Genomic DNA, 10358 nt, shown 5'->3' with positions numbered 1-10358 from the left:
TCTGAGACTCGGCTTCCCTGGCTGTAAAGTCCGAGCAGCAGGCACACCGACCTGGCGTGACTGTTACGAACGTTAAATGTGAACATTCACATGAAGCGCTTAGTTGCTTTGCCTGACTTAGGTGGCCGCTCAATAGCCATCAGCAGTCGCTCCCATTATCTCTCTCTGCTCTCCTCCCGGCCCCTCTGCCCCGGCCCCGCCTCCTCTCTGTCTCCCTCTGCCCTTCCGCAGCAACCGCCCTCCGTGCACGCACCTGCCTTCTCACCTGGCGCCCGCTCCTATTCAGACGCTGCTGTGGGTACGCAGCGCCCTGCCACACACTGCGGGGAAAGGGATGCAAAAATAAGGACAGCGCGGTTATTGTCTTTTAAACGTATAATCCAATGGGGTAAAAAATGATACTAAATGTCCAAGTGGAGCGGGAGGCGCAGAAGCAATCGGTAAGAGCCCCGACCAGAGGCACAGGGGTTCTGTGGGGAGCTGGCCGCGTGGGCTCCCACACGCTGTGGGGACGGCACCCCCGCCCACCGCACCCCTGCTCCTGCCCCTCCTCCGGCCTCTTTGGCCCAAAGGAGCTTCCCAGGAGAGGCATCGCCTTCCCAGTCCCTGGCTCTGGAGCCGCCTCGGCCAACCTCTGGTTCCTTTGCAGCTGAGAACAGCTCTCCCTCCAGCCTCCTGGACTCTTCTTTCTCAGGCTTTCTGCCTAAAACAGTCTCTCCTCCTGAAGAGGAGTCAGGGCCTGGCTCTCCCCCAATACCCACCTGTGGCCCCTACACCACCTGGCTTCCCTTGTGTCTTTTGGTTCCGGTGGTCCCTGCTCTAGGGACGCACTCAAAAAGAAGCCCCCAGCTCCCAGACTGAAAGGACCGGACTCAACCATGTGTCTCTGCCAGAACCCCGCCCCCCCCGCCCCCGTATCTCCTCTGCCTGACACTGCGGTGTCCGGCAGCGGGCCCCTCCGGTCTGACTCAGCCTGAAGCCTTCGCTGCCTCGGACCCCAGGGCTCCCGCCACGGCTCCCAGACTCTCAAAGTCTTGCCTCCAAAGGCAGCACAGTGGGGATGGACGATTCAGGAGCCCCAAGCCTGGGGTACGGCCTCCCCCAGCCCCTGCCGGGAGGGGCAAAGGTCATGCAAGCTCAGACTCCACTTCTGCCGAAAACCAGGTCATGCTGGGGGTCAGGGGCTGCTGGCGCGGCCCGCTCCCCAGAAAGAAGCACACAATGAAGGGAGGGGAGGGACCTCACACTCCAGCCAGACCGCACCGCCTGTGCAGGGGGAGGGACTAGAACCGTGTAACTACTGCTTAGGGTGGTTCTCAGTTGAGCTAAATGCCCCAGGAAAGTCACATTTTCAGGAATGTAGGCGGCAGGTAAGGCCACAGGCTCTGGAGTCAAATGACATGGACTCAGATCTGAGGTGCGCGACCTTGAGCACCGCAGGGAGCCCCTGTGTCTTAGGTAACCGGCAGCGAGGATGTTACCAGTTCCTACCTAGAGAAAAGAAGGACCTACTCCCCAGGGGTGTGGAGGCATCGAACAGGCGGATGGAGTAGCAAGTGCTCCGTGTGGAACACAGCACCAGGCCCCCCCCAGCTCTGGGTATGTGATCCCTCTGGTTCCCTTCCTGGGAGGGGGCGGCGGGAAGCTTTCCTGGAGAGCCGCTGCGCCCAGCCTCCTGGAAGAGTGGAAACGGGCAGAGAGCTCTGAGGCCCGGCACAGGCCCGCGGGCGTCCTCCCGCAGGGCTGGAAAGCAGAGTGAAGCCGGCAGAAGAGAGGAGAGATTGCTCCCCGCCCCGCCCCGCCCGGGGCCAAACTCCCTGCCGGCAACAGCCCCAGGCTCAGAGTGGAGCCCCAGACCCTAGAGCTGGCTGTGGGGTGAGCCTTGCTCATCCACGACAATCGGGTGAGTGGCCCAGGGGGGACCGGGGTCTGGAGCCACAGTCATGGCCTGTGGTGGGGCTCTCCGGCCCGCAGAGCCTCTGGGACCACGGACCTCCAGGGCACGAGAACCACCTCCGCACAGGCGGAGTCCCAAACGTCCACGCCCCGCCCCCCGTGGGTGGGAAGAGGGACTCCTGGTGCTCAGTCACTGACGGTTGGTTTTCTAGCACATCCCTCTAAGGGGACATTGACGGACGCGTCGTGGGAGGCGATGCCTCCCGATGGCGGAGCCCACGGTATCGACAACACGAACCGTGCAGCGAGTGTGTCCCCTTCCCGATGAGTTCCCTGTAACACGTCCCGTTCTCCAGCTGCTTCCCGTAGGAATGCCGCGTCGGTGCCCGCGGACCGTTCCTGTCCACCAGAGAGGTGGGGGGCGGGCGCGGCAGTTACACCCGGAGTCGGTCCGGGAGAACCTGGAGTGCGCTCCTGAGTGCGGCCCGGACTGGAGCGGCTGGGATCCTCCGGGGACGTTGGAGGGAGGCTGAGGTCGCTGGGCCCCGCGCCCGCTCACGCGAGACCCCCGCCACATCCCCGGCTCCGGGACGCAAGGGCGGCGTGTCGTCGCTGAGAGCGTCTCAGTTCTCTCGAGCTGGGCGGCATCAATTCGGAGCCCAAAGTACCAAGGAGGGGGAACGTCTCTGAGGAGTTCGGGAGCCCCAGAGGGGCAGGGCGACACTAGGTTCCTGTCGGGACACCACGCCTCCCCGACTGGCAACCGGAACCCCTCGCCGCCTGCGGCCCCCGCCCGCTGCCGGACCCACCCCCGAGAGGGCCGGGGCGGGGTCAGGCTCACGCTACCGGGCTCCCATTGGCTGTGGGCGGAAGCAGTGAGCCAATCCCCACAGATTTGTCCCTTTCTTGGATTACTTCCGCCTCCGGGTCAGGCCCCGCCCCGCTCTCCCGGCCTCGCTCGCGCGCTGGGGTAAAGATGGAGGAGTACGCGCGGGAGCCGTGGTGAGTATGAGCGGCGTCCTCCCTTTGCTCCTGCCCGTCTGCCCTCATCCTCCTCTGTCTCCAGCCTCCGAGGTCGTCGACGCGGGTGCGGTGACTGTGGGCAGCGCGGGCTGCAGCGGCCCGTCGGCTCCCCGGCGCGGGCCGGCCGCACCCAGCCCCCCGTGACCTTGCGGTGGATGGTGAGAGGTCCAGGTTTGGGCTTGGAGGAGCCTTGGATCTGCTCCAGCCCCCCGACCTTGTTCGGGTCAGTCATTGCCCGCGTCGAGGAAGTGAAGCCAGACCTCGCGAGTGCCCTTCCCGCGGCGTTCGTGTCGTGGTGCGCGTCCGCATGGCGGAGCGTCTCAAACGAGTGGGCATCGATTTTACGAAGGGTGAGCTTCTGGGTGAGCTCCTGTAGGCAGGCCTCGTTTGCGTGCTCGGAGTTCTGGGGGACAGGGAGGCAGAAGTTACCTGGGGGTCGTGCTCTCCGGAGCCGTGAACAGGAGTCGGTTCACTCGCTCGTTGAGCGTTTACTGAGCGAGGGCTCTGAGCTCAGCATTTCGTTAGGTTCAAGCAGTAGAAGCGTGAGTAAGTCAGGCACGCAGACAGGCAAAGGGCAATGGTAAAGGGCAGGCTTACTGTCAGGGCTCAGGTGCCCCGACTTTAAGGCTGCTGGTAAAAATCGGACCTCGTTATTTGGGTTAATCACTTTTTTTATTGTGTCGGCAGACACCAAGGTGTCTTCAAGTTATGAAGGCGCCCGCAGTAATGCTCCGCACCCCCACGCCGTCCCTGGAAATGGGGTGCGGGGTACCTGTTTCAGCACCTCCCAGTTCTTTAAAATATCCTTCTTGGGAGGTGATTTATCCCCGGTCCGGGATTGTGCTCAGATCCGCAGACTGCTCTCAGTTGCTGTTAAAACATGATGTAATGACCCAAGGTGGCAAGAGGATAAATCATGTAACTTTTTTGAGTTAAAGATGTTACAAGAACAGACTCATAGTTACAGGGAACAGACAGCCAGCAGAGAGGAGGAGGGTGGGGGCTGGGTGAAAAGGGTGAAGGGATTAAGCAAAATAAACCTCACAGACACAGACAGTGGGGGCGGGGGAGTTCCCGGAGGGGAGGGGAGGTGGGGGGAGGTGGAAGAGGTAAAGGGGGGATAAACGGTGATGGAAGGAGACTTGACTTGGGGTGGCGAGCCGGAAAGACAGTGTAAAGGTGGTGTGTGCTATAGAGTTGTGCACCTGAAACCTGTATAATTTTATTAGCCAATGTCATCCCAGTAAATGCAAATAAAATGTCACAAGAATAATGAGTTTTCATCTGCTTCATTAGGGGGCCCCTTTGCTTCCTTTTGGTACCCACGTTTTGAAGCAATACAGTCAGTGTCTGGTCAGCTCTGTAGCCAAAACTGCTTTGACCTTCTGGGCCGCCCTCTTTGGTAAGAGCACTTTCCATCCAGGCCCAACCGACTGAGCCCGTTGTTCTGCCTGCGCACCCTCCCCCGCCTTGTGCAGCCTGGAGTCGTCCCGGACTTGTGGCTTTCAGTCCCCGTCGCCAGGATCTTACCTGGTGTCCTTCACGCCTTTCACAGTAGCTTCCTAACTGCTTTCCTTACCTCCGGTCCTTTTTATAACATTGTATGGACTTAATCATCCTAAGTGTTTTCTTTTGGCGTTAAAAAAAAAAAATCCTTTGTAGGGTCCAGCGGAAAGAATTTGGGGGCTTTGCCGTACTACATTTTGTATTTAAGTTGGTTCTCTAGTTGCTTCTTCAGCAAGTTACTTGATTTCTGAGCCTTTATTTATCGGTACAGTGGAGAGGAGGCAAATGATCTCGCACACTTAAAAGAGTAGGTATTCTAGGGGAAGATGACCTAGCTTTCTTGGAAATCCTAGGCTTTGGCTTCATGTGCATTATTAGAAGGCACCTCAAGCCGTGGGTACTTGACAAATGGTAGCTTGTGACTTTGTTCCTGTTAGTGGAGCTCTGTGAGCCATGCTGGTCTGGCATTTCCTTCCGTGGGACTCGGGGGACTCGGGCTTCAGCCTCTCGTGTAGCCCGGCCAGGAGCAGCCCCGCCAGGAGCAGCCCCGCCAGGAGCGTTCTGAGGAGGCCGCACCCAGCCCGGGGGCATCCGCCCTGCTGTGCTCTGGGCGTCCTCCTGGTGCCGCGCCGCGCCGCGCTCTGATCGGAGGCTCTGATCGGAGGCTCTGATCGGAGGCTCTGATCGGAGGCCCGCTGCTGCTCTTCACTGACTTGCGGCTGCTCGTTCCCTCCGGCTCCAGCGCCCTGAGAGATCGCTTCCAGTTACTGGCCCAGCACTCCGAGGGCGCTGCCAATTTGTTCTTCTCTCTCCTCTTTGCGAATGTCTATCTTTTAAAGGAAATGGCACTGGTTTCCAAACTCCTAAAGTGGAGTCAGTCGCCTGTAGACTCTGAGCAGAAAGTGTCTCTCGGGAGCCCGGCGGTGCCGGCTGTGCTCTCAGGACCAGCGGCAGGCCCTGGGCCGCGCTGCGGCGGGCCTCCCGCGGTCCTCGTGGGTCAGGTCCTGCGCTGCACGGTCCTGGAAAAGGGTGTGGTGTGTTGACTGCAAGGTCTCCGTCTGCAAAATCGGAAATTGCTCATTATTTAGATTCCCCAGCGGCGTGAACACACCGAGTTCACGGGTTTACCTGAGCAGGCGGGTTGCCCTTAGCTCGTCAGAGCGTTCGGCCCGAGACCCAATGAAAGAAAAACCTGGTGTTTATAATGGGCTGAAAGTGAACTGGAGTGTTCAGGCTTCCGATAGACAGATCCCTGGGGAGCAGCGCTTGCCTGCCGGTCAGCTTCCTCAGGCGCTGGCGTGTTGCGTGAGTTAGGGCGCCGCGTGTGGAGGTGCGGTTCACAGGTTTAACCCTTCGTTCCCAGCTGTTAGGTTCCGCCAGTGTGTTAGGTGGATCAGATAGATACCAACTCAAGTTCGGACCCTTGACTTGAATTTAATAAACCCAGAAAGGACTTCAGACTTGAAAAAATTTAAAATTTTGTCTTCCTTTGCACCTATTGCATCTTCGTTAAGTCTTCATTCGTTAGGGTTTAGATTTTCCTGCGCCCGGACCGCTCGCCTTGGTCCCGGGGAGACGGCAGCGTCCTGCGTGACAGTGTAACGCCCCAGGCTCGTTTATGCTCTTGCCTGCTGGCCGTCTCGGCGAGCGGGCGAGCGGGGTGTTAGCGGGACGGAGCGGACGCCAGGCCCCTTCCCCCCCCGCCAGCGCCCCGGGGCCGGACGCAGGGGCTGCGCTCGGTCCGTCACCTCTGTCTGCGTGTTGTGGGCCACGCGTGGGCCGCGGAGGGCCCTGCGTGGGAGCCTGCCGTGTCCCCCACTGTGGCAGCGGGGCTTTGTGGCCTGTGAGTGAGAAGGCAGGCCTCTCCCCCCTCTCTGCTCGCAGCCCCTGGCGAATCGTGGATGACTGTGGCGGCGCCTTCACCATGGGCACCATCGGGGGCGGTGTCTTCCAGGCCGTCAAGGGCTTCCGCAACTCTCCCGTGGTGAGTGGGCACCCCGTGTGCCAGCGCGGGAGGCCGGGGGTGCCCGCGTCGGGGGCGGCCGTCACTGGTGGAACCGGATCGCGCTTGCGATGCCGTTCTGTTTGCTCTCTTGCAGGGCGTGAACCACAGACTGCGAGGGAGTTTGACAGCCATCAAAACCCGGGCCCCGCAGCTGGGAGGTAGGAACGCGGCGGCTTCTGGCGTTTAGGGAGAGTCTGTTTTAGGAGCAAAGTGGTCCAATCCTGGGTGGTTTCGGTTCCGTGTTAGAGGACTAAAGGGCAGAAGGAGAAGGAGCAGCGGTTCCCGTGCCTGCAGCGCCCCGTCCTTCTCGCTGTGCCCTCATGCCCGCAGGCCCCCAGGGGCTCGCCCCGAGACAGGCCCCAGGAAGGCTGGGCCTCCCCTGCTCCCGGCAGGGTTCATGTGAGCGGGCACCCCGCGACGCCCAGAAGGACAGGGCAGATGGGGGCGGCCGCGCCCGCTGCTCCGTCCGTGGAGGCCCAGTGCCTGGAGGGGCCGTCGGCCGCCCTTGGCCCGAGGCCGCAGGCCGGCTGCGCCTTGACTTTCTCAGCCAGTGGGACACAGCCCAGGCACACGGGGAGCCTCCTCCCGGCTTCTCTTCAGCGTTTGCTCAGACTCCTTTTTGCCCACGTTTGTTTGGAGTGTGAGTGTTCTAAGAACACGTTGAGCGTTGTTTAAACTTCTTTTTTTTTGATGACATTTTAAGCGTGAGACGAAAAACTAAACTATGCGTTGTTCTGTCCCTAAATGAAACAGGGAGCTTTGCCGTCTGGGGAGGCCTGTTCTCTATGATCGACTGCAGCCTGGTTCAGGTCCGTGGGAAGGAGGACCCTTGGAACTCCATCACGAGTGGGGCCCTCACGGGAGCCATCCTGGCCGCCAGAAGTGAGTGCTCGCCGGGGCGCAGGCCGGGCTCGCGGGCCCCTCGTCTGTCCTGGCTTGTGGACGCCGGGATGCGCACAGCGCGGTGTTGCTTACTTCGGGACAGCCCGGTGCTGGTGGCGGCGGGAGGGCAGCAGGACCCGTTAGGGGGCTTGGGAAGGAGCGCAGAGCTCTAAGCTTGTGCTGCCCGCGAGAGCTCGTAGGCCCCAGGTCTGCGGGGCGCCCTCCGCAGGCCTCTGGGGATAATCGTTGAGCCGTCCGACGGCAGGGGGAGGGGCGGCGTGGATAGAGTGCACCGAGCCACCGTCTAGGTCTCTGGGACAGGGGCACCCCCGCGTTCCTTTGGGCCTGGCCGCTGAGGCTGGGAGCCGGCGCACCTTTTGTAAGGCGCCGGGGAGCACGTGCTTTGGGCTTTGTGGGTTGGCGGCCCTGTCACGGCGCCTCAGCTCAGCCGCTGCAGCAGGGGCGGCCGTCCTGGCGGGCCTTGCTGGCAGGAGCAGGCAGTGAGCCGGGTGTGACTCGGGGGCCGCCGTTCGCCGGCCCCTGGTCTCGCCAGTGAGAAAGAGGGTTTGGAAAGGCGGCGGGACGTGGCAGCGGGCGGCTCCATCCTGACTACGCCGGCCTCGAGCCGGGTTTTGCTAACATGGTCCCTGTGCTCGCCCCGCCCAGATGGACCGGTGGCCATGGTCGGCTCGGCCGCGATGGGCGGCATCCTCCTGGCGCTAATCGAAGGGGCCGGCATCTTGCTGACGAGGTTTGCCTCTGCGCAGTTCCCCAATGGTGAGTCTGTCCGCTGCCTGTGATCTGCGGCGCGTAAAGGGGGTGCGGGTCGTCTGCTCCCACGGTGGCCCGTGGTGCGCTTCCCAATTAACATGCTGTGCCGTGCGGATCACAGCCGGTGCCGGTTCCGCCCGAGGAGCTGGGTGTGGGCTCGGTCGGGGCCGGCCCCGTCGCCAGAGGGCACCGGTCCAGCGCGGCTCCTCGCCCCCAGAGCTCTCAGGCTCACGGGCCGGCCCGCTCGCTCGGAGAAGCAGCTGCTGTTCCAGAGGTGCTGCGAGGGAGGCCCTTGGAGAGGCGTGAGGAGGGTGGTGGTCTGTCAGCAGCGGGTGGCATCCCCTCAGGGGCCGGGTGCTGCTCAGGAGCTGGGGACGCGGCCGTGGAGGAGAACCTGCCTCTGTGGGGAAGCAGACCAGCAGCAAATGGCCGGATGTGGCGCCCTGCATCTCTTGCTTGGAGAGCGGTGGGAGGTGACTCCTTTTGGGAGAGGAGGGTCACTTAAGGTTCTCAGCCAATGGGCTTCCGCTGCCTGTCGTCCCTCGCACCCGGGAAAACGGGGGCAAGGTCTGCTGCGTGCCCAGCGGTCCCGGTGCCGTCCTGGGGGGAGCGCTCCGCGTTCCCTCGTGCGGCTCCTTGCGGCTGTAGACAGCTCGGCGGCTCGGTGAGGATGCTCTGGACGTCGGACGCAGGGTGGGAGCGGCGGGACCCGGCCCTGGCCCCTGGGGAGGCGGGGTGCAGAGCAGCGAGACGCACCGGGGGTTATTTGCGGCACCGAGCCGGGCGTAGATCGTGGCTCCCAGTTTGATTGGGTTTCCCCGAGGCGCCTCACGGGCGCGTCCGTGTCTTCCGGGCAGGTTCCTGCGCCCTGCTCGTCGGGGGCCAGCGGGATGGTTCGGGGACAGCCCCTCGCGCCCCTGTCCCCAGCCGTCGCTTCAGAGCTCCGGCTCGGTCACGCTGGCCGCTTTCTAACTGGCTTTTACCGCGTCAGCGCTGTTGACTCTGGCGCACGAGGGGCGCCCCACTCACAGCGAGTTGCAGGGGTTCGCGCAGGAGTTGGGCAGGTTTGTAGGGAAGTTCAGGGTACAGCTCCAGTGGCCGCAGCTTTTTCCCCGAGTTGACTGCTCTGCTTTCTACAGAGATTTGGTCTTAAATTCATGAGATTCGGGTGGGTTTTAAAGTTCTTTCCTCTTACCCGCAGGTCCTCAGTTTGCCGAAGACCCCTCGCAGCTCCCTCCAGCCCAGCTGCCAGCCTCGCCTTTCGGAGACTACCGGCAGTACCAGTAGGGCGTCCCCGGCAGGGCGCGCGGGAGTCGGGAGCGCGGACCATCGCGCTGCAGGCTGTTTCTAAGCCATCGGTGGGACAGCTGTGGCCGCACGGGCTGCCAAGAGACATTAGCACTTTTTCTATTTAAAGGAGCGTGGGGCGGGGGTCTCGAAAGAGAATCCACTTATTTATTCGCCTGTGGGTTGCATTTACGATCAGAGCAAATGGCACCGTCTTGAAGGAAAACGGCCGGTGCCGAGAAGACGGGGGACCGCAGGCCGACAGCGGAGACCGGCCGTCCTTGCTCGGGGCTGCCGCCCGGCTGTGTGTTCTGCTAGTCAAACAATAAAACTCCTGGAGCCTGCTCCTTCTCTTAAGATAAGACATGGACTCCACGTTGGTCCTTGGGCTGTCCTCGAGCCCATCCGGTGGCGCCGAGTCCGGGGAAGTTGCGTGCTCGGTCCGGCCCCTCGCGCTGGAAGCGAGTGCCGTGTGGAGACGCGGCTCCCGGCACCAGGCTCCTCCCCGCCCTGCGCCGCACAGCAGCGGCGGGGGGCCTGGGGGCTGTGCTGTGCTGTTTCTCTCCTTTTCTTTTCAATGAAAATTTCAACCTGCAAAGTTGAGCTTTACTGAGAACACTCATAACCCACCACTTAGATTCCACTGAGTTTAAGTTTAGCAACAATAGAAAACCAGATGGCTTAGAGTCTAATATTTCCTTAAAATGCTAATTTAAAATGCTTTACAAATATTTTAAAACTGATTGTGCTATGCTAGAGTAGAGCCCAGAATAAAAGGTAAAATGACCCAGTTGTTTGAATTACCAAAGGAAGTAACTGGAAAAGCGGGCAGGCAGGAGGCCGCGTCTCCCTGGGACCCTCCTGGGGTCCCGGCGCTGGCTCCGCAGCCTCACGGCCGGAACGCCCGTCGGGGCTCCTGCCCGCTCCCCGTTCCCCGGGGTGTCTCAGGCTGTGTGGGAGCGGGCGCGGAGCGCGTTTCCGGGTCGGG

At 61.8% G+C, this 10358-nt stretch overlaps 1 protein-coding gene across 1 annotated transcript; it reads left to right on the top strand.

Moving 5' to 3' along the window:
• Nucleotides 1-2835: 2835 nt before the first annotated feature.
• Nucleotides 2836-9732, top strand: TIMM17A (translocase of inner mitochondrial membrane 17A). The gene is made up of 6 exons (XM_054576535.1): nucleotides 2836-2898; nucleotides 6310-6409; nucleotides 6525-6588; nucleotides 7184-7312; nucleotides 7979-8089; nucleotides 9285-9732. The coding sequence occupies exons 1-6, from the start codon at nucleotides 2873-2875 to the stop codon at nucleotides 9368-9370; spliced, it is 516 nt and encodes a 171-aa protein (XP_054432510.1). The 5' UTR covers nucleotides 2836-2872; the 3' UTR covers nucleotides 9371-9732.
• Nucleotides 9733-10358: the final 626 nt, after the last annotated feature.

The sequence above is a fragment of the Pteronotus mesoamericanus genome, unplaced genomic scaffold, assembly GCF_021234165.1.
Source record: "Pteronotus mesoamericanus isolate MK-2021 breed Mesoamerican mustached bat unplaced genomic scaffold, CSHL_Meso_final contig_347, whole genome shotgun sequence".
NCBI lineage: Eukaryota > Metazoa > Chordata > Mammalia > Chiroptera > Mormoopidae > Pteronotus > Pteronotus mesoamericanus.
This window is presented reverse-complemented; position numbering and strand designations above follow the sequence as displayed.